Genomic DNA, 23,122 nt, shown 5'->3' with positions numbered 1-23,122 from the left:
GGACCCTCGTTCCTTCAGGTTCAGGTCATTGTAAGTTACATATGGACACTTTCCTTTTGTGTGCCTACCTGATATGTCTGTGCTCATCTCCTTAATCTGACGCTTAGCTCTAGAAACAACAGTGTGGGAGTGTTATCTTCAATGCCTCCAGAACTGTAGAACTCTCTGTGTCTTTTCCGTTCACCTGGGGACTCAACAATTAATTAATGTTGAGCTCAGTCCCCAGTAAGTGTCCCTGTCCTGCCGCTCTTCTTCCCCCAGAGGGATTGGAGTCTGATGCTGCTTTCACACTTTGGTATCCAGTACTTAACTGTGAAGCCCCGCTCCCCTCCAAGAGGAAACCTGTGTCTTGTTTTCCTAATCGGTTCCTGAGTTGGTTGCAGGACTTTGAAAGGTTCTTTCTTTCATTGTGTGTGTCGTTTGGCTTGTATGTAGAGGCAGCAAAGTTACAAAGATCCCTGGGAGACCTAACGGAGCAGGTGTAACGTAGTCTGTGCCTCACCGTTGATGGCACTCACAGGTGTGGAAACCCACAGGACAAGATGACAGCACCTGCTGTCTGAGAATGACAGTCATTAGAGGGGGCTTGACTCTGGGTCACTGTATACTTGTTATTGGAAATATGGCTCATTCATTAAGCATATATAAAAATAAATTATAACTAGGTAGTTGACATTCTCTTCATACTTACTAACAGTTTTGGATTGGAATTAATTGGGACAATCTAATCTTCAAATGCTTTCATAATTATTATTTTATGAAAATTGGGCTTTGGTATATAGAATGCACAGATTTACCAGGATTCTATGAGAGTTCATGGAGGCGAAAAAGAACTTGTGGTTTGTGTCTCTTGCTCTCATGGAGCTGTTGTTTTCCTTTTGTACAGTTTATTTTTATTTCTGTATGGTGTGTGCAGGACGGAGGACAAATATCCTCAGAAATGCCATCTATTTCCTTTAAGGCTGAACCTCTCTTTGCCAGAAACTCACCAGTTGGGCTAAATTGGCTGACCTTTGAGTTATAAAGAGATCCTTCAGGGTTGAGGATTTAGCTCAGTGGTAGAGCGCTTGCCTAGCAAGTGCAAGGCCCTGGGTTCGGTCCCCAGCTCTGAAAAAAAGGAAAAAAAAGGAGAGAGAGAGATCCTTCTGTTTCTTCGTGAGTGTTGGGGATTGAACTCGGGTCCTCCTGCTTGCAAGACTAGCACTTTACCAACTGAGCCATCTCCTTAGCCCAATTTCTTTGTTTTTTTCTATGCATGTTTAGTTTTCTCCAAAATCAATAGAAATTGCAGATCCTACAGTGGCTAATCTCACTTTATCTTCCCCACCTTTAGGAAAACTATCTTATCTATTGATCAAAAAAAGTCAATACAAATTTTCATGTTTGTTTTGAGTAGTGGACTGTACTGGTTAAATCAGAACCTAAAAGTTTTATTCAGTGTCCCAAATACCAGGGTTCTTTTCTTTAAACTTCCGTGTACCTGGAGGCACATGCCAAGCACCCTGCAGGACACTAATGAAAAGGATTGGAGGTCTCAGCATTCAGTATATAAACATTAAATCACTCCTACTCTTTTTGTTAACCTGAGTCCTTCTGCATCTGCTTGCTTCTAAGTCTAGAGCCTCTTTGGTTCATTTTCTCCAGAAATAAACCTTTCTCCTGCCTCGTTATAGAGACCCAGCCATTTTCTTACACAGAGGTGTAAGTGGCGGTATAGTAAGGTCCAGTTACAGCAAAGAAAGCGACTAGCGGCTATGTCAGGGGTTTATGTGAGGAAAGTAAATGGTTCACCAAATTTGGAGAAGGACTAAAGAAACTCTGCCTTTTAAGCTTCCAGAAGTTAGTCCTAAAGGAGTGAGCTGTTGAGGGAGTTCTTTCTCGAAAAATGATCAAGAAAGTACCTGTGGTTGAACTAAAGAAATGCTTTCCAGCTGTGGGTGCTCGCTGCCTGTTTTAGTCTCCGAAGAAACATGCATGGTTCCTCTTTAGTTCTGAGTCTGATGCTCAGACACGCAGAGGGCAGGTCCAGCAGTCACATGCCAACTTACGTGGTTGTGTTTAGGAAGGATAGTTTGAACTGTCTCATCCTTTGTTTTTGTTAAGGATTTATTTATCTCATGTATGTGAGTGCACTGTCGCTGTCCTCAGACACCCAGAAGAGGGCATCAGATCCCATTACAGATGGCTGTGAGCCACCTGGAACCACAGGCATGTTCAGCCACACCTCCCCTCGTAAGGCTTTTGTTTGTTTGTTTGGAGTTTGGGGGTTGTTTTGCTTTATTTTTTTCAAGACTGGGTTTCTCTGCGTTGCTCTGGCTTTCCTGGAATTAGCTCCATAGACCAGGCTGGCCTTGAACTCAGAGGTGCACCTGCCTCTGCCTCCTAAGGGCTGGGATTGAGGGAGTGTGCCACCACTGCCTGGCTTGTTTTCTGTGTTGTTTGAGTATGCCATATGATGATCCTTCCATATGATGATCATGATGCCATATGATGATCCTTCTCCCGTATCTGCTGTGCGTACTCCGTCTGTGCTTGTCTTCTCGCCTGAGTCTTCTGCGGAGCAGAAGTTTTGATGTTCTAATGGCACTCAGCTTGCTTTTTTTCATTGATCAGGCCCTTGTCCTTATCACCCTCTCTCCAGCCCCCCGCCATGGCCCTGGCCTTGTCCTGTTCACAGCGTTGTGCTTATCCTTGGTGCTGTGGTTGTTGGCTTTGTGACGAGTGTAAGGTCTGTGTCTAGACACAGTTGGTTTGGTGCAGATGTCCAGTTGTTGCAACACATTGTTGAGAAGACCGTCTCTGCCCTGTTGTGTTACCCGTGCTCCTTTGTCAAAGGCCAACTGACTGTAGTTATTTGAGTCTGATTCTGGGGTCTTTATTCTGTTCCTTGTTCCCTTTGTCTCTTCCGCTGCCGACCATTCAGTATGGCTGTAAAATTAGAGTACTTCCCCTCCTTCCGCAGCAGGAGGATACACACTGCAGGAATGACATGGTTGTGACATAGACTAAGATAAGTGTGATTGAAGTGTTCAGGGCTGCTGTGGGAAGTGTCAAGCAGATGAGTAGTAAGCAAAGGGATGGGAAGACCCCTGCGGCTCAAAAGAATCTTCAGCCTACTGAGCACAGCCACAGAAAGACACACTCCGCTGGAAATGTATCAGCTGAAGTTCTTCAAACTGATGACATAATTGTCACTAGACTGTCAGAAGAAGGAAAAGATAAAGGGACAAAAATGTTGACAACTAATAGCTAAGACTTTCCAAAATTAAAGATGGCAGACCACCGATCCAATAGGTGTGAAAGAACGCCAAACAGATTAAATATGGAAACTATCTGTTTTATCATGCTAAAAGTGCAAGGAAGGAGGGAGGGAGGGAGGATGATTCCTTGAGGCTTTATCAACCAGCTTGGTGTTCTTTGTCCCTTGCCCCTCCTCCAGCAGTGTCGGTGGCCACCCTATCTATTATAGCCAGGAAACAGGGACAATCCAAATGTCCGTCAGCAGATGAGTGGATAATGAGCACGGGTTACATTTACACACAGTACTGTTCAGCTGTAAACAGTGTAAATTCTGGGCTTTCAGGTAAGTGGATGGACTTTTAAAAGAAGTAACCCAGACCCAGAAAGACTTTGTCTCTCATCTGTAGTTCTAGCTTCAAGTCTTCAGGTGTGATATATGACATGGTGACTACAGAAACCAGAGAAGTGTCAGGACCACAGTGGAGCGGGTCAGGAGCTCGAGAGGGGAATCACAGGACGCAGAGGTTATTATGAAGGGGAGACAGAAAGATGCTCCATTTTGTTACACTTCTTGGAAGCATGTTGACTTTTGATCTCAAAAGCGGGACTTGACTAAACATAAAACCCAGTCTGTCTTTCCTAAAGTAGGCGATAGCAGAAATGATTTTCCCCTTCTTTAGTTCCCTAGCTGTTAATTTCCCTGGCCACTTTGGAGTCCTCTAAGTATGGAAGGCTCAGCTTCTCTCAAAGACTTGAGATGGCTCAGCCAGTAAAGGCCCTTGTGCCAAGCAGGACAGCAAGCATTTTATCCCTGGGGTCATATGGTTGGAGGAGAGATCTGAATCACAGGTTGCTGATCTCACAAGTTGCTTTCTGAACTCCATGCATATTCCATTCCTCCACCCACCAAAGATTTGTCCAGATTGTATATGTAGGTCTTGAATCTAAAGAAACAATGTCCAATGATGTTTTCCTTTCTTAACTTTTTGTTGTTGTTGGTGGTGGTGTTAAGGATAAGGTTTCATGTAGCCCAGGCTGGCCTCCAACTTCCTATATAGCCAAGGCTGGTCTTAGAACTCCTGGTCCTCTTGACTGATTTTTCAAGCTGTGAGACTGGATAGGAGAGAGCTATGTTCTGATGTTCTGATGCTTTGGGGAGCTTCAGCGTTTGAACACAGAAATGAACAGAAGCAGCACAGACAAGAAAGCAGAGCCATGGAACTAAGACAGGGTGACTGGAGGGAGCGTCTTCTAAGAAAAGATGAACTCCCTTAGGTTCCCATGTGAGCAGTACTGAGTCACCAAGACCTGAGTGGGAATCAGGCCTCAGTGAAGTGACTGTAAAGATGTCTGGGCACTAAAAAAAGAAAAGAGAAGAAAAGAAAAGAAAAAAAAAAAAAGCCTTCATTAAGGGGACTGGAGAGATAGCTCATCCCAGGGTTGAACTCATGTTGTTGGGTTTGGTGGCAGGTATCTTATACCCAGTAAGCCATCTTGCTGGCCCCTTGAGAGTTTGGGGGTGGTTCTTGTTGTCATGTTGTTGTGTTTATGGAATGGGTAAAGTGTTTGATGTGCAAGCCTGAAGACCTGAGCTCAGATTCCAAGCCCTAACATACAAAAGCCGTGTGAGGTGGCTCGTGCCTGTAGCCCCAGCCCTTGTCGGAGAGCAGACCAGGAAGTTTCTTGAAACTCTTCAGTCTACCAGTGTGAGGAAGCTCCTGATTGAGAGCTGAGGTGGAGGAGAGCAGTGGGAGATGCCCAGAATTAGCCTGGGCCCTCCATGTGTGACACACGGTGTCTGCCTCACACACACATGCATCGAGTACTCAGAGAGAAATGGTGCCCGTGCACTGAATCTCATCATGGTTGTCTGGGTATCTTTTGACACGACCTTGGGATTTGCTTCTTAAGCCTATCGGTGCGATGGGTCACGTTGACAGACCTCCGCGTATTAAACACTTGCAGCTCTCGGTTGTCGTGCGTGCGTGGTTCTGTTTGTATCTGGTTGGACTTTGATTGATGTTTTGTTCAGGATTTTTGCGTCTGTGTTCAGAGATGTATTAGTCCGCCGTTGGTTGTGTCTTACAGTAACTGTCTTTTTGTTGTTAGGAATGGCCTATCCAGGATGAGTTAGGAAGCAATTCCTCAGAACTGATGTGGTTTCTTTCTTGTCTGGTAAAGTTTACCAGTGAACATTTCTGGACCTTTTGCTGTTTTCAAAGTTACTTGTGTATTGAATCTGTATCTCATATTTTAACCCTTTTATAATTTTTCTGGAGTTAGATATTCTCTCCCTTTCCCTGTTTTATTATTAGCTTTTGAAGTTTCTACCAAAACATGCAGGAGCTCAGAGATTTTCTCTGTAAACATGAGTTGTAGCTGTATGCCCACAAAGGCATTCTTTGTTTCCTTTGCAGTATTTCTGATCTGTGCCACTGGTTCCTGTTTTATGTTTTTTGGAATTTTTATCCGCCACGCACCCCCCTCCCCCAAGCCGTTAGCATGCCCTTCTATTTAAATCCCATCTGCTCAACTGTAATGGTCTTGTCATACCTGAATTGGGTTCTTGTACTAACTCTGGTGTTTTGTTTTTACTGTGCCTTGCAATTTGTTTTTTATTGAAAACTAGACTTTTCTTGACAAAAGTAACTCCAGGAAACAGACCTATAGTGATATAGTGGTCAGGTGTGGGCAGAGGAAGGAAACCCGGAATCTTGTGAGCATCTCCATTCTGAAGTCACTTTTTCCCTTTCCAGTGAGTCGCCCCTGCTCTCTCACCTGATGTGAAGGGATTAGCTGATCTCCATCGTCCAGTAAACTGTGACCTTTACAGTGCCTCTGAGCTTTACCCTGTAGGTAAAGCGGGTGGCCGCAATGAACCCCCTTTTTCAGGCTAGCGTCAATGAAACCCCACAAGGTTAGGCTCTTGCATAAGGCTCCTAGGGCTGGCCTTGTGAGGAACAGAAAGTCTGGGTGCTTTTCAGAAGGTGACTTTCCCACCCTCCTGTCAGAGGCACAGTGGAGAGTTTCTGTGGTCTCAACTAAGAACCTGGTGAGGCAGCTAGAGTTCAGACTGAGGCTCTTCCCCGCCGGAAAGGCCTGCTGCCTGACTGAGTGCTTGTTTCCACCACTCGCCATTCCCGATGCTAGACAGGCTTAGGTTGGAACTCTAGGAGTGGGGCGGAAATTTTGGAGAGAGAGAACAGACCTTTGACAACTACAATTATTTCTTGGTGCTACCTATTTCTGTCTTGTGTATGCTGCTCAGTAGACAGTGGGCAGCTCAGACACACTGAGGGGCAATGGAAGCCAGGCTTGGCATGTGTTTGCTGGGCTTTGTTGCCGGGGAGCGTGACAGGTGCTGTAGCTGCTGAGGCTGTGCGGGTCAGGAGAAGGAAACCCCACTGCTCGAGGTTCAGTCCTGCCCCAGTTTGTGGCTCTCCATGGTCACCTGGACCCCTTAGGAGCAGGATCAAAGCATACCCGTCTGCTTGCTCTCCAGGCTTCTCTGTCCTGAGTCTTGGGCACATTTGCTCAAGAGCGTAGTGAGCACAGCCTGCTTGGGAAGATGTCAGAGCAACTGCGAAGAAAAAACTGACCTGAGACTGGTCTCTGGTCTGCCACAGTGGCAGCTGCCTCTGTCGGTTACACTTCTCAGTTTACTCTCTCTTCCTTTCTTCCTTGCTTTTTTTTTTTTTTTTTCATTTTGCCAGCTTCTCAACCCTTCTGCTTTGAAATGTTGAAACTTGAGCTGCCAGATGCAAGTATGGCATTGCCTGAGGATTTGTAGAAAAGGGGAGGGAAATTGCTGGGTGGGTGTAATGTTTCAGCCACCCAAACTAGTCAGTCTCTTCACTCTTGTATTTAGCATTCAAAGTGCCCTTGGCATGCCAATCTGTGTGATGGCATTAGAATCCTATTAGAATGCTACAGGCCAACTTGACTAACCAAAATGGATACCGCCCCCTTATGTTTTAAATAAAATCCACTTTATTTTTTTTTTTTCCATCCTGGGTTTTTTTTTTTTTTTTTTTTTTAAGATTTATTTATTTATTATATATAAGTACACTGTAGCTGTCTTCAGATACACCAGAAGAGGGCATCAGATCTCTTTACAGATGGTTGTGAGCCACCATGTGGTTGCTGGGAATTGAACTCATGACCTCTGGAAGAGCAGTCGGGTGCTCTAACACTGAGCCATCTCTCCAGCCCCTTATTTTTAAGAAACTCATCAAACTGTCTGGGTGCTCTCCTGAGATTGGGACTTGGCGTTGCTCAGTAAAGCCGGCTGGGAATCCGTCAGCTGGAGTGTGGGGTTTCTACCCCATGACTTGTTTTCTGTGGTTGCACATCTGCCTGTGTGTGTCTCAGAACTGGGAGGAATAGTTTCCCCTGGGTCGCAGTGTTTAGGTGGGTCCAAGAAGATGTCGGTTTTTAAAATCGTTTTGTTAGAGTTTAAAAAAGGTTCCCAAGCCTCATAAACTCAAAATGAGAAGCCAGCGTATTAGCTGCTCCCTACTTTTGCTCCAAAATAGTCTGCGTAACCTCTCATTCCTTCTCTCGGTTCTTTACCAAGCCTGGACTCCAGAAACTGTATCTACTTCTTTAAAGACTAAAATTTTTCCTTTTAAAAAGTGGAAGCATTTAAAAGAGTCTGCATCTTGATAAATTTACCCAGAGAGACATGTCTCTACTCCTAGAAGAAAAAATAGAATATTTAGTCCACTTTCTGACAGTGTCCTCTGCCCCATCCCTCCAAGACTCCAATCTAAAACCAGCAATTCTAGCTTCCGTCTTGGTGAATTAGTTTGCGCATTCTATGGTGTCATGTAAGTGGAATCCTGCACTGTCGGTATCTGTGGCAGCTGCCTTCATTTGCTCAGATCCTGGGAGCTTTCCCACACTGATGTCTCAGTGGCTTCTCTCCATTAGTAATGTTCCCACAACTAACTTAGTCACCTGTCGGTGACCAGCTGAACAGCTTACAGTTTGGGCTGTCAGAAAAAGCAACCATAGCGTGTGCAGGAGGTGTCATACAGAGAAGCATTTCATCTCTCCTGACTAGATGAACAGTGAGGTGAGGGTGCCTGGGAAGTGTGAGGCGTGTGTTTATGAAAACTCACTGTGCTGTGGATTCCATCCGCATGGTTTGTTTTCTTAGCTCAACGAACCATGGGAATTCGGTCACAGTGGTAATTTTGACTGATGACTACACCAGTGAGTAACAAATGGGTGTCAGCTGCACAAAACAGGCCCGAGGGCGGGTGGGAAACTTTAGCAGCTGCCTCAGGAGCCGACTGACACCTGTTCCCGCCTGTCCCTCGTAACTAACCTCAGGCGCTGCTTCTGCTCCAACTAAATTTAACAACACAAAAAGCCATTTGCATTCACCAGGTATTCCTAATATAGTCTGTTAGTGAGCCTGGCAGAAGCTCACTGGTTCCCCATTTTAGATCCGTTGCGCATGATTCTCGATGCCTTGTTCTCTTCTTTTTATGTATGAGGCTTATTAAAAGTCATTAACGTCACAGAGGACAGACAGACACACACACACAGGGGGGCTCTCAGGAATGCAGCCCTGTGCCTCAGAGTGGCTGTCTGTCCCTTCTGTCTGTCCTAGAAGGGGGAGGTTCTAGGACTCCTATCTACACACGTCTGAAGGGTGGGTAACCAGTAGCTTGAGTGAGGCTTTCTATGACCTGGAGGCAGGCTTTGCCTGGAAGTGGGGAAGAGCGGGAATCCAGAAAAGCAAGTTAGTAGAGGACGGTCAGACGCTGGTGTGCCTCTAGCTAACATTCTTGAGGGTTTTGGGTTTTTTTTGGTTTTGTTTTTGTTTTTTTTTTTTTTTTTTTTTTTTTTTTTTTTTTTTTTTTTTCGGAGCTGGGGACTGAACCCAGGGCCTTGCGGTTGCTTGCTCTACCACTGGTCCCCAACCCCTTGTTTTTTTTTTTTTTTTTTTTTTTTTTTTTAATTCTTTTTTTCAGAGCTGGGGACCGAACCCAGGGCCTTGCGCTTGCTAGGCAAGTGCTCTACCACTGAGCTAAATCCCCAACCCCATTTTTTTTTTTTTTTTTTTTTTTTTTTTTAATTAGCCAGATGAAGGGGGACACTTGTGAATTGAGTCGTTCTTTTCCTGCTGGGCATGGGTGGATAAAGACTTATCATGGAAGTCTTAGGAATTGTGTCAATGGACAGTGAGTCACCCTAGACAGTTACATGGGCGCAGGTGTCAGTTATGCTCCTGAAGCAGCTGCTGAAGTAGCTGTCACTTCCAGCTAAAAATGGGACATATGGGGGCCGGAGAGATGGCCCAGTGGTTAAGAGCACTGACTGCTCTTCCAGAGGTCCTGAGTTCAATTCCCAGCAACCACATGGTGGCTCACAACCATCTGTAATGAGATCTGGTGCCATCTTCTGGTGTGTCTGAGGACAGCTACAGCGTTTATATACATAAAATAAATCTTTTTTGAAAAATGAGACATAGACCCATTTGGGCTTTCCACTCTTGCTAATGGGCACTGCAGGGCAGCTAAGGAGATGCAGACAGAGGGAAGGGAGTTAGGTTGTCAAGGACTCTGTGAGAGAGGGTGGACATTTTGAGGGATTGAGAACTTGGTACTTGTCTGGCCAAGGGAGCTGCAAGTGTAGGTGTGGTGGGGTTTTTACACCAGGTCAAGGTGGCAGGTTCCTCGGTGTGCCTTTCTGGAGGCAGGCCCTGGCTGCACAGCAAGTGTTCACTCCCACCAGCTTGGGAAGTGAGCAGAGAACCCGGGTGTTAACCCGAGCAGCTGGCCCCGATCAGAGCAGGGACAAAGCTGTGCAAGGCTGCTTGCTTCACAAAGGGAAGAAGGCTTGTGGCCATTGGCCATCCCCAGTAGAGGGATTTGGGGTTTTTTAGAAAGAGGGGCTTTTTTTTTCCTGTTTGGTTTTTGTTTTATTTTGTTTTTCAAGATGGTGTTTCCCTGTGTACCCCTGGCTGTCCTGGAACTCTGAGATCAGCCTCCCAAGACCACCACACTGCAGGTCCGGCTTTTGTAACAATGGCAGAGAGGACAGCAGCTTCCAAGGCAGAAAAGGCTGTGACCTAGGAACCATGTCCCTTTGCTGTCTTAACTGTGTGAAGGTGTCTTGAGTGTGTAAAGTGTTTGAGACCCATTATGAGATTTTTATCCACTTGAGAGGAATAAGAAACAATCTTCATGAATCTTTAACCCCGTTCCTAGCATGACAGATGTCACAGATGATAAACCAAGGAAGAATAGGTGTCCTTAGAAAGGCAGTAGGTTTTGCTCCAAGCCTGGAGGACACACTCACCCAGTACTAGGATTTTCCAGAAAAACCCGCTCTCAGCTTACCTTCCGGAAGGCTGGGCTGTGGCAGCACACACGTGTAGTCCCTGCACTCAGGAGCCTGAGGGAGGCGGGTCTCTGAGTTCCAGGCCAGCCTAGTTTACAGAAAGAGTTCCAGACAGGAAACCTGAGATAGGGGGTCAGAGGGATGGGGGAGGGGAAGAGAAGGAAAGAAACCAGTACTGAAGATGAAGTAAGCCATGTTAACTGTACCATGAGGAGCCCTGAGCCTGTTTGATCTTTATATTAAAATGACAGACTTGAAGTCCACCCGAGAGATGGTTGACAGGAGGTGATGCAGTAAGCGTAAGGCGTGTCCTATGGGATGACTGCTGTCACTAATGAAGGTGACTTCTCATTTGTCTGTGCCCATACACTTGGTGCAGCCGACATAATCTGGGTGTTCTCTAATAAAAGTGAGTTCTGACACTGCCCCTACTCAGAAGCTCCCGTGGTTTTTAACTTTTGGTCAACTGGCTATGAGGGCTATGAGGGCTATGCGTTGAGGTCACATAGCTCCTCAGACTCAGCTACTTTGTCAGGTAGCTCGCAGGACTCACACTAGGCGGGGGGAGATTAAGAAAGAGAATGAGTAGGAAGAAATGCACCTTACTGGTTGGAATGATTGATTTCATGAAAAACTGGGTTGTGGCTGCAGGAGGCAGTGGGGACGATAGAGCCCAGGAGGCACTGGCTTGCTCTGCTCCGTCTGTGTGACTTGGGGCATGGCAGCAGTGGGGGGCGGGGGACGACTGAGGAGCTCGACCTCAGGAGTGAAGGCTTAGGCCGCCCTGCTTGTAAGACTTCTGGACACGAGCGGCCCTGTACACGCATGTCCAAGGACAGTGGCACAGAGCGCATTCTTGAAAAGGAAGCCCCTGCCCTCAAGCATAACACGTACCCAATTGCAGTGTAAAGGCTGCTAGTAACTGTCCGTTTTCTCTTGTTACATGTGTTTAGATATTATCTATGTTTTTTATTTTTACGTTGTTCTGTCTGTCCTGGAACTCCCCCTGTAGACCAGGCTGACCTCAATCCACCTGCCTTTGCCTCCAGAATATTGGGACTAATGGCGTGCACCACACAGCCAGCCATAACTTACTATTTAGGTAAAGACTGTTTTGTGTGATGCACCTAAATTTGAAAAGTGATTGATATAGCCACTAACTAGCCAGTTAGTGCTGACGGTCAGCTACTAGGATTGTGCATCTTCTCATTTGCTTAGCTGCAGATTGCTATGAAGGACTAAGAGTCGCTTAAGTGTGCGTCTAGTCCAGAGGAACTGAGCAGCCGTCGGCCAGGAAAGGCTGCCATCTACAGTTGATGACCTGACTGAGGTGGCGTGAGCTGTGATTGGTCGGATGTCGGACTTAGTAGAGGGCACAAAAGGGACACCGAAGGAAGAGAGCTCCTCCTGGCTCTGGTTGCTGCATTTTCCTCTTCCTTGCTCCTATCTTAGGGACATTAGTAGATGAGTATATGGGACACTCCATGATGCCCAGGACCAGCCATGCCCCAGGGCACGCAGTCTTTTCCTTCTGTGAGCACAGTGGACGTTTGCCTTCGGGAGCTGGGTCTACACTGGCTGGAGACGGACTAGCATGTGCTTCTACTGTGTAGGAAACCTTTGAACTCATGGTATGGTTTTGTGCCCAGCAGCAAGGACCACAGCTACCGCCACTCTCCACACCTCCCGGTACATCTCGGTGCTGTGAATGCTGCTCGCTCAGGCTAGCTGCCACTGACTGTCGGACAGCAGTGCCTTAGAGCCAGACTTGGGCTCACTGTAAAATGCTGGGTCTGAAGACCGTGGAGTAAGATTCTCGCTCATCCACGTACTAACCAGACAAGCCCAGCCCTGCTTACCTAAGTCAGCGGTGGATGAGATCTGACTTGTTACAGATGGTGGCTGCAGACGGCTCTCTCTTAATAGAGCTCTATCTGGGACTCTGCCCCAGGATCCCAATCTGGGTCATAAGGTCACCTCTACTAAGTGGGAGAAGGCGGTGAGGGCTGGCCTCTTTGTCCTCTTGGGGGTAGGTGCAGGAGGATCTCTCTGAGCACAGTATCCTAACCATTTCCTACCTCTTTCTCTTTCTAAGAAGCTGCAAGAGGAGGAATGAAGAGTTTTCTCTCTAAGGACATGGCCAAGGTAAGCCGAGTTTGCCACTTGGTTCGTGGAAAAGCTTCTTGGTTTCTAAATGCTGCTGAAAATTGAGGAATGCTGCCTCTGTGTTGTCACTGCAATGATGACATTCTTGGTTAAAAGTTCTAACAGCCTAGGGTAGGCCTGGCCTCTTCAACTCATTTTCCCACAAGATGGAAAACCCTGATTGCGTTCTGTATGCACATTAGTAAAGAAGATTTCTGTAGAAAAGTTGAGAACTGATAAGAACATTAGTCACCCAGAAGGCACCCAGTGCTTACTGCTTTCAGAGTCTGTTGGCTCTGCATATGCTTGGCCCCAGACTCTGTTTCCAGTGCATGGACATGCTGACAGAAACCACCGGCTTAAACACTTTGTGTCATGGTGGTGTGAGGGTCCTCCCAATTGTGATCTTGTTCAGTCCTAGGCACAACCCTGTGAGACAACTATGGCGATGTCATTAGTTCTCAGTAGTAAACCGTTATTTACTCCTTGACAATAGCGTCTGTTGATCACATGCATCCTCAGCCTTCCCTGTCTCCTCCTCCAGACTGCCCGATGTCCCTCTAGGCCTTTTTTACCCCGAGTCCCATTAGTGCTGATGGTGCTGCAGGATCGGGCCTGGGCAGGGGCTGCAGTGAGCCTGTGAGTGCCACGGCCATGCCACAGCACCTGTCCCAGCCTTAAGGTGACATTTGTGTGGTGACTTAAAATCTTCTACCTTTTAAGACTTATTTTTATTATATGTGCGTGGGTATTTTGCCTGTATATGTATGTGTTTTTGCACTGCATGCGTGCCTGGTACCCATGGAAGCTAGGAGATGGTGGATCCGCAGACTGGAATTACAGACGGTTGTGGGCTGCCCTTTGAATGCTGGGAATTGAGCCCGCAACCTCTGTTCTAACAACCGAGCCGTCTCTCCAGCCCTCTTTTTTCTTTTGAATGATGCTCGTTGGACAGTTTCATGTGGGTATAGAATACATCCTGGTAACTCTTTCCCGACCCTCTCTTATCTTCCTCCCATCCCAATAGCACCCCAGTCTCTTTCCCAGGTTCGTTTTGTGACCCATAGTTTAACCAGGGCTATCTGTGTGACTCACACATTGGTTTGTTTGTTTTGAGAGAGTTTCACTGTACAGCCCTAGATGGCCTGGAACTTACTTTAAAGACCAGGATGACCCAAATTCAGAGAGATCCTCCTGCCTCTGCCTCCCTAATGCTGTGACTAAAAATATGAGCCTCTACAGCAAGCTGTCATTCTTGCATTTGAACTTGTGCTGTGCCTGGTTTGGTCACCAGTGGTTACACAGCTGGTGACAGTGACTCCCCCTTTCCTAGGTCTTTGGGTTTTTTGTTTTTTTTTTTTATTTTATTTTATTTTATTTTTAACTTTCTTGTGGTTCTTTGGAAGTTTCACATCATCCCACTCATTTTCCCATCATCTACCCTTTGCCTTTGCTACATTCTCTCCATCACACACACACACACACACACACACACACACACACACACACACACACACACACACACACACACAGACCCCTCCACTCAAGGCTCCAGCCCACTCTCCCAAGTGGTGTAGCCTGCAAGGGGCTGAACCAATACGCCCATGCTCTCACACTTGGGGTTGGCTCCCCATGGCTTCCCCTTCAGGACCAGCACTACTATGCTACCTAGGCAGCATGCAGGCTGCTCTCAGTGCTGCATCCTGGGAGGGACAGGGACAGCTCACCTGCTCTCATTTACTAGGCCATTGTTTTTAAAAGTAAGACTAGGGGGCTGGAGAGATGGCTCAATGGTTGAGAGCACTGACTGCTCTTCCAGAGGTCCTGAGTTCAATTCCCAGCAGCCACATGGTGGCTCACAATCATCTGTAATGGGATCTGATGCCCTCTTCTGGTGTGTCTGAAAACAGCTATAGTGTAGTCACATATAATAAATAAATCTTTTTATTTTTTTTAAAAAGGCTGTCCTCAGTGGGAAATACATTTCCTGCAGTTATTAGGGCAGATCAGAGTGCTCAGCCCAATAGTTGATCTCCAGTTCCATCGTTGCTCACTGTAGAAGACTCTTTTATACACTCTTGAGTTTCCGTACATAGAGACTGAGTGTGGGGGCACTGGTTGGAGGTGTGACTGTCATAAGTTCTTTGGAGCGAACAGTGCAGCATGAGACAGGAGGTGTTCAGGTTAGGTCATGGATGTGAGAGCCCATAGTGAGACTATTTAGATGTAAAAATGTAGGACAGATTTTTATAGGTGCAGAGAAGAGAGACATGGAGCACTGTGTGTGTGTGTGCGTATGCGTGTGTGTGCGCGCGTGCGCTTTAGAACATGGAGTCAGTGACTAGAGGGTGCTGTCCAATTGTACAATTCCATTCCATTGAGAAACACCACGTTACATGGACTTCATTTGCAGTGCCAAGGAGCAGGTGGGTTCTTTGTTCCCACACTGACCTGCCCGTGTCAGGGCGCAGCAGGTATTCCAGGGACTGTCTTCTCTGCTGTCTGTTGTCTTAATTGTACAAACAGCATGTCTGTATGTGGTTTCAGGACCTGAAGTTCGAGGATGTGGTCATTTACTTCTCTCTGGAAGAGTGGGAGTGCTTGCACCATTCCCACAGGAATCTGTACCGAGCTGTGATGTTGGATAATTACAGCAACCTGCTTTCACTGAGTAAGCTCGCCCACCCACAGACTTCAGAAGTGCCATGTGTGATCTTCATGTCCTTTATGGAGAATGTTGGCTTTTTCTTTTTTATTATGTGTGTGGGTGTTTTGCCTACATTTATATCTGTGTATCACGTGCGTGCCTGGTACCTGTGGAAACCAGAAGAGGGCATTGGATCCCCTAGAATTTGAATTGCAGATAGGTGTGAGTCACCATGTGGGTGGTGAGAATTGAACTCCAATCCTCTTCAGGAGCAGCAAGTGCTCTTGACTGCTGAGCCACCTCTCCACTTCCTATTGATTTGTTTTGTTTGAGACAGAGTCTGCCGTGTAGCCCAGGATGATCTTAAACTGACAGTCCTCCTGCCTCAGCTTTATAGGTGCTGGGGAAGTAGGCATGCACCACCACCAATAGCTTTTGTCGAGTTTGTCATGAGCACTTTTTAAGCTCTGGATTAAATGAATGATGTTACGCATCTGTGCACCCACACATGTGCATGCAAGCATGTGATCTTCTCCGGCACTTTAACATTCCTTCGTTTTGATCCTTAGAAATTTTATTTTTCTTTATTGTTATGAGTGTGGGGTGACATGCACATAGCGGTCAGAGGACAACTCTGTGGCATGAGTCCTCGCCATGCACCTTCACATGTGTTCCAAGGACAGAATTTAGTTTGCCAGGCCTTTACTCATTGAGCCATCCTACTGGGCCAGTTTCTCCCTCACACACACACACACACACACACACACACACACACACACACACACACACACACACTGTCCCCTATCTCTCTGTCTTTTATTGAACAGACCTTTTTACATTCAATATGCTGATTACATTCCCCCTCCCCAAATCCAGTCTTTCTTTCTGTCATTAGAAAACAAGCCACAGGGGTTGGGGATTTAGCTCAGTGGTAGAGCGCTTGCCTAGCAACCGCAAGGCCCTGGGTTCGGTCCCCAGCTCCGAAAAAAGAAAAGAAAAAAAAAAGAAAAAGAAAATAAGCCACAAAAGGACTGAACAAATGGAGGTGGGGCCGGAGATAAGAGGGGGGGGGCACATTTCCACACATAAAAGGCCTTCGGAAACCATAATGTATAAGCAAAAGATCTGCTAATGTTTAAAGGGGGAAAGGCTCAGAGACAAGGTCAAGAGGCAGAACCTCCAGCTATACCCTGGAGTTTGTTTTGGATGAGCATGGGGCCTGCCAGGAAGTGCGGTTTCTATGCTCAGTGAGAGTCCTTTGGAGAAAATTTAACTTTTCCCATGTGGGAGTTGTCAGTTCCAGAGAATAGCTTCTGGGTTAGGAGTGGGGCTTTTGGCCACTTCCCCTTTCTTGGCCGAGACCTGTTTTTCTCTCATGGCAAACATGGACTTAATTTCTACTATGTAGCCCAGGCTTGCCTTGAACCCACAGAGATCCACCTGCCTCTGCCTCTAGATTGCTAGGTGTAATGAAATGTAATGAGGCCAGGTTACCTGAGTAATTTTGCCATGCAGCATATCTGGTATAAGGGGGTTTATTTAGGGGAAGGGAGGGGAGTAAGGACATGGAGAAGGGATAGAGGCAGAGGAGTAAACATGTATACAGACTAATAGAACAGAGCAGAGCCATGAGTTTAAAGAAGGGAGAGTGGGGGCACAGAGAAGGACGGGGAGGGAGGGAGGGAGAGATGCTGGCCAGGAATTGTACCTGGGACCAGAGAGAACCGGTGAGGCAAAGTCCTCTTATATCTGAGGCAGGTGATGGCAGTGCAGGCTAACACTAGGACTGCAGCCACTCTGAGTGCACAATAAACTCCCCTTTGTCTTTGGACAGGTCTTGCCAATAGGAAGCCACGTGTGGTCTCCCTTCTAGAGCAGGGGAAGGAGCCCTGGATGGTTATGAGGAATGGGACAAAAGTGTGGCGTGCTGGTGAGTGATGGGCTGTGGGGCTGGGGGGCAGGGCAGATGTCACCCAGGCACTCTGGGAAAACTGCCTGCAGGCAAGGCCTGACTGAGGGGGGGGTGTGTGTCCTAGCACAAGGTCAGGAACTCTTACTCCCCACTCTCACACTGGTATTCCTCACACTTCCTACCATTCCCCCAGAAAGAACCCATGACAAGCATTTTACCTGTATTTTGAATCTAATTTTCTTGGCTTTTTGATTTTTGAGACAAGGTCTCCCTATGCATCCCTGGCTGCCCTACAACTTGCTCTGTAGACCAGGCTGACCTCCAATTCACAGTGATCCGCCTTCCTCTGCCTCCTGAGTGCTGGGACCAAAGTCGTGCACTCTGTCCAGCTCTTGTGGCTTTTATTTTTTTGAAATTTATTTATTTAATGTATATGAGTACACTGTAGCTGTCTTCAGACACACCAGAAGAGGGCATCAGATCCCATTACAGATGGTTGTGAGGCACCATGTGGTTGCTGGGAATTGAACTCAGGACCTCTGGAAGAGCAGTCATTACCATCTGAGCCATCCTGAACCCATCTCCAGCCATCTCAGCCCTCTTTGGCTTTTTTTTTTTTTTTTTTTTTTTTTTTTTTTTTTTTGAGCTGGGGACCGAACCCAGGGCCTTCGGTTTGCTAGGCAAGCGCTCTACCACTGAGCTAAATCCCCAACCCTCTCTCTTGGCTTTTTTAAATACCTTCATTGAGATATGCCTCATGGATCATAAAACTCATCCGTGTAAAGTACGTGGCGGGATAGCTTTAGTATTTGTTGACTTGGCGTATCCATCGCAGCCATTCTTGGTAGAGCCTGTGCCTGCCCTGATGTGGCATTTCCCATTAGTGATGTCAGGCAGGACATTGCTCACTTTCACACTGATACAGTGTCATGATGCTGTCCCTTTTGTCACTTAGGATCATTGTCATTAAAAGGTTTTAGAATTCTTGTGTAAAAGCACACATCCAAAGAGAACTATGGGTAATACTGAACTAGCTGGGAAAGTTTCCTTTTTCTGACTTTTGAGAACATTTTCTTTTTTAAGAATTTGTGTTAAAGGCTGAGAGATAGCTCCAGCCAGTAGAGCACACTCCTCACAAGCATGAGAAGCCGAGTTCAGTCCAAGCTCACATCCATGCCAGGCCTGGTAATGCGTACATTTAATCCTGGTCTCAGGAGACAGACAGGAGGCCTCCCGCGGCTCACTAGTCAGCCAGCCCAGGGTAACGGATGAGCTGCCTTCTGTATGCACAGGTACAGGTACGCGCCCCCCACACACGCACGCACACACACACACACACACACACACACACACACACACACACACGTACGCATGAACACACGCACAGAAAAAGAATTTATGCTAAATGACTTCAGTGCTAGATTTCAACAATGAAACCTTTTAGGTTTAAGCTTTTCATAGGCAAATGACGAGTGAGGACACAAGGGCTGTAGGTGTGGGTGGAGGTTTGTGCTGTGGATATACAGGAGAGCACAGCCAGGGAGAAGCAGCTGGAAGAGACCACGCTGAACCCCAGGCCATGGAAGGAGGGAGCCAGGGAGAAGAAGGGGGGGGGGAGCGTAGGAAGAGGCCATGAGACCGAGGGCAGAAATGGCTAGACTGAATAGGAGAGGAGAAGCTGGGCAGGACAGCAAGCCTCGCTTGGAGAGGATTAGAGGAGAGGACATGAGTAGGGGACATGCCAGCCAAGATGGCTCTGTTACAGGTGCGTGCAGAGCTCAGCCATGCTGGAGAACCTGGCTGCCAGCGTCTGTTTGATGTGTCAGTCACTTCAGTTAACCATTTGTCTGACTTTCTCTGGACCTAACAGTGGGAAAACCTTTTACATTTGTTGTTTATGTGCACGAGGCTTGGACTGAGCGCTCTACAGCCTTGTCTTAGTGCAGACTGAACAGTGAACAAGGGAAGGCCCATGCAGTCAGATTGACTGCATGTTCTAGTGGGAGGAAAATGATTGCATATGTGCTCTTTAAGAGGCAATAAAATATTGAAGTAGTTGTGTTTTAAGTCAGAGAGTCATAAGCTCTATTATATTATATTATATTATATTATATTATATTATATTATATTATATTGGGATGGTTGTCTAAGGAAGGACATGGGTGGGGCAAAGCGGACCTGAGGAGAGAGGGAGTCTGAAGGAGGTGAGAAGAGCAGTGTGTGGAGGATGTGAGCTTAATGAGTATCGGCAAGAAGCTAATGGAGGGTCTAGGACCATCAGGTGCTACAGGCACAGGTCACCGATGCCTCTGTCCCGAGGCAGTTTGTAGCAGAGCTGCAGAGCCCAGCTTTACCCTAGCACTTATGCCATGAGGATGGATGGTGTATGGGTTTGCCACTCGGTTGCCGTTCAAGCACAGGTGTGCTCAAGCTGAATTGCAAGGCTGTCTGGGAAATGTAGTGTTTGTCTATATCACTGTTGCCAAGCTGTAAATCTTGTATCATTCTAAGAGGAGAAAGCGGAAATGTTACAAGACTCAGCCCTGGGCATCTAGCCAGAGAGCCAGGCAGGAGGGGTAGATTGCTCAGAGGAAAATCTGAGGGGTTCACAGAACCCTGAGAGCAGCCTTAGCTTAAGAAGGAAGGGACAGAGAACTGGATGCATGTGATGTGAAACAAGGACTAACATAGGAGGTCAGGTGGGGAAGGAGGGGACAGACAGACCATAGTGGCACACCTGTGAGGAAATGCCATGACAAACTCATCACTTTGAACACTGGCATTAGATAAAAGATGTGGTATTGCTGGCTCACAACTTCAGTCCCCGCACTCAGGAGGCAGAGGCAGGTGGATCTCTTGAGTTCAAAGCTAGCCTGATCTACAGAGTGAGTTCCAGAACAGCCAGGGCTACACAGAGAAACCCTATCTGGTGGGGATGGGGGCAACTGGTAGCTAAGAGAGGAGCTGAGAGGATTAACTATTGGAATTTGGCTACATCAAAGTTACGTAAGGCAATAAAAGCCAGTTACAGTGGGGTGGCAATAAAAAAGTGTATTGGAGAGATTTTTTTAAGAGGAGAAACCACGAAAAATGGGACAGCATGGAAGTTACCTAGTGTCATGCCGAATGCAGAGGAAGGCAAATGGAGCACAGTGCACAGAACAGTCTGGGTGATGGGATTGTTTGCTTTTCCTGTACGCGTTTGACATGGTTCATAGTACTGGAAAAGATGAGATGATGTGTAATAAATGTGCTCTATAACAACAGCAGGTAGTGCCGAGCTCCCTAGTCTATGAAGGGTCATGTGTAGCTGGGATTAGGGGCCAGAGCAGAGTAACCCCGTGAGCCATATTGGAAGGTATCTGCCAGAATATTCTAAAGGAATGCCAGACTTCACAGTCCCCTAAAGGGGCTGTCATCACGATCTCTCAGCTCCCTCCTCCTAATTCCAATGTTGGGTTACAAGTTGTTTAACTTATCATTGTATTATTTGTGTGGAAATAACCTTCCACTTCTTACTGTCTTACAGATTGGGAGTCTACGACAGAAACCAAGAACTTCCTTCCAAAGGACAGTTCCAAAATTAAAACATCACAACAAAAGATGGCAAAAAAACGTACACGCCCCAGCCTTGAGGACAGCAGGGCCAGAGGTAACAGAGAGGTCACATGCGAGTTGGAGAGTCAGCAGGTCCATGAGGAGCGACACTTGAGACAAGCTGTGGTACCCTCTGTCGAGAGGCCTGGTTCCATCCAGTGCACAGCCCATAGGGAGGCTCACCCTGGAGGAAAACCCTGCATGTGTGAGAAATGTCAGAAAATGCCCGTGCGCAAGGCACCTCCCAGTGAACGTGGGCAAAGTCACAGTAAGGAAAAGGGCAGTGAGTTCGCACAAAGTGGGAAGGTCTTTAGCTGCACGTCAGACATGGCAGTGCACCAAAGACCTCAAGAAAGCCGAAAAGGCAGTGAGAATAAGAAAAGCGCCCTCCCTTGTGGCTCTGACACCCCGAAACCTCCAAGTGCTCAGGGCAGTGAGAGGCCGCACAAGTGTAAGGAGTGTGGGAAGGCCTTCCAGACGCCCTCCCAGCTCAGTCACCATCAAAAGCTGCATGTAGGTGAGAAGCCCTTCAAGTGTGAGGAGTGTGGGAAGGCCTTCCCCTCGAACGCCCAGCTCAGCCTCCACCAGAGAGTTCACACCGACGAGAAGTGCTTTGAGTGCAAGGAGTGCGGGAAGGCCTTCATGCGCCCCTCGCACCTGGTCCGGCACCAGCGCATCCACACCGGGGAGAAGCCCCACAAGTGTAAGGAGTGTGGCAAGGCCTTCCGCTACGACACCCAGCTCAGCCTCCACCTGCTCACTCACGCTGGGGCCAGGCGCTTCGAGTGCAAGGACTGCGACAAGGTGTACAGCTGTGCCTCCCAGCTCGCCCTCCACCAGATGACACACACCGGAGAGAAGCCCCACAAGTGTAGGGAGTGCGGGAAGGGCTTCATCTCCGACTCACACCTTCTTCGCCATCAGAGTGTTCACACTGGTGAGAAGCCCTACAAGTGTAAGGAATGTGGCAAAGGCTTCCGTCGTGGTTCAGAGCTTGCCCGACATCAGAGAGCCCACTCTGGTGATAAACCCTACAAGTGCAAGGAGTGCGGGAAGTCCTTCACTTGTACCACCGAGCTCCTTAGACACCAGAAAGTCCACACTGGTGATAGACCCCACAAGTGCAAGCAGTGCGGGAAGGCCTTCATTCGCAGGTCAGAGCTAACCCATCATGAAAGAAGCCACAGTGGGGAGAAACCCTACGAGTGTAAGGAGTGTGGGAAGACCTTCGGCCGCGGCTCAGAGCTCAGTCGACACCAGAAAATCCACACCGGGGAGAAGCCCTACAAGTGTAAGCAGTGTGGGAAGGCCTTCATTCGGGGATCTCACCTCACCCAGCATCAGAGGACTCACACGGGACAGAGGAGTGAGTGAGCTGCCTTCGGAAAACCCATACAGTTTAAAAACCCTGTGGTGGCTGACAAATGTGCGAAGACAAAGTTTCAGGGTTTCTCATCGGCACTAGAATTCATACTCAAACACCAGTTATGTCCAGAGTGATTGGTCACATGTCACCAGAAAGAAACCTTATAATCACAGAAATCGGGACTTGCTTCAGAATTTATCATAAAGCTTTAGTTGATGAAAAACTGGAAAGTTCCACGAATGTACAGAGAGGAGGAATGCCTCTCCATAGCTAGAGCCAAAGAAACAGGCCTGGGGATGGATATCTGCGACCTCAGGAGGGCAGTGGGCATGTCTGAGAGATTAGCGGTTGGAGCCTTTCCGCTCCTGCCCCGGGCCAGCCCTCCGTGAGAGAACTCAGTATCCAAGTGCGATCTTCTGTCACACCTCAGGCCACACTAATGCTACCATGCAGTACACTTGCCACACCCACTCTACGTTCATGGAATGGTTGCTAGTTTATACAGTTAATTTGAACTTTGGAGTGTGGAAAGGATTCGGCCATGTTGACTTTTTACATGTCTTCAGGGCAAATGATTTACTGACTACTCAGTTCTTCTGTAAAGTAGCAGTGTCAGCCCCATGTTTCTAGTTATGCTCTAAGGGTGCGTACAGTTTGTGAAATAGCGTCCAGCTAGTGTCTAAAGAGTGCCACGAGCAGCAGGCGTGCTGTTACACGCCTGTGATAGTGTACGCACCTGGAAACCGAAGGTAGGAAGATAATTTGAGGCTAGCTTGGAGACTCTAGAGTAAAAAAACAAACAAAAAATTATGCCAAATATAGCTGCTTTCTTTGTTATTATCATAACTGTGAAATTTAT

The 23,122-nt window shown here is 47.3% G+C and overlaps 1 protein-coding gene across 2 annotated transcripts in view; it reads left to right on the top strand.

The window, feature by feature from the left end:
* Znf568 (zinc finger protein 568) overlaps positions 1–22,316 on the top strand; it is a 35,743-nt gene extending 13,427 nt beyond the window's left edge. Inside the window, exons 5-8 of one of the 2 annotated variants that reach the window (XM_032893972.1) lie at positions 12,695–12,741; positions 15,289–15,412; positions 17,223–17,318; positions 20,830–22,316. In XM_032893972.1, coding sequence (XP_032749863.1) covers positions 12,695–12,741; positions 15,289–15,412; positions 17,223–17,318; positions 20,830–22,271 — 1,709 coding nt within the window. In that variant the 3' untranslated portion in view covers positions 22,272–22,316. Of the gene's footprint in view, positions 1–12,691; positions 12,742–15,288; positions 15,413–17,222; positions 17,319–20,829 lie in introns of both variants that reach the window. The other variant, XM_032893970.1, reaches the window with a different exon arrangement.
* Positions 22,317–23,122: the final 806 nt, after the last annotated feature.

This window comes from Rattus rattus, chromosome 2, assembly GCF_011064425.1.
Source record: "Rattus rattus isolate New Zealand chromosome 2, Rrattus_CSIRO_v1, whole genome shotgun sequence".
Classification (NCBI taxonomy): domain Eukaryota; kingdom Metazoa; phylum Chordata; class Mammalia; order Rodentia; family Muridae; genus Rattus; species Rattus rattus.
The sequence above is the reverse complement of the archived record's forward strand: the minus strand, read 5'-3'. Positions and strand labels throughout refer to the sequence as shown.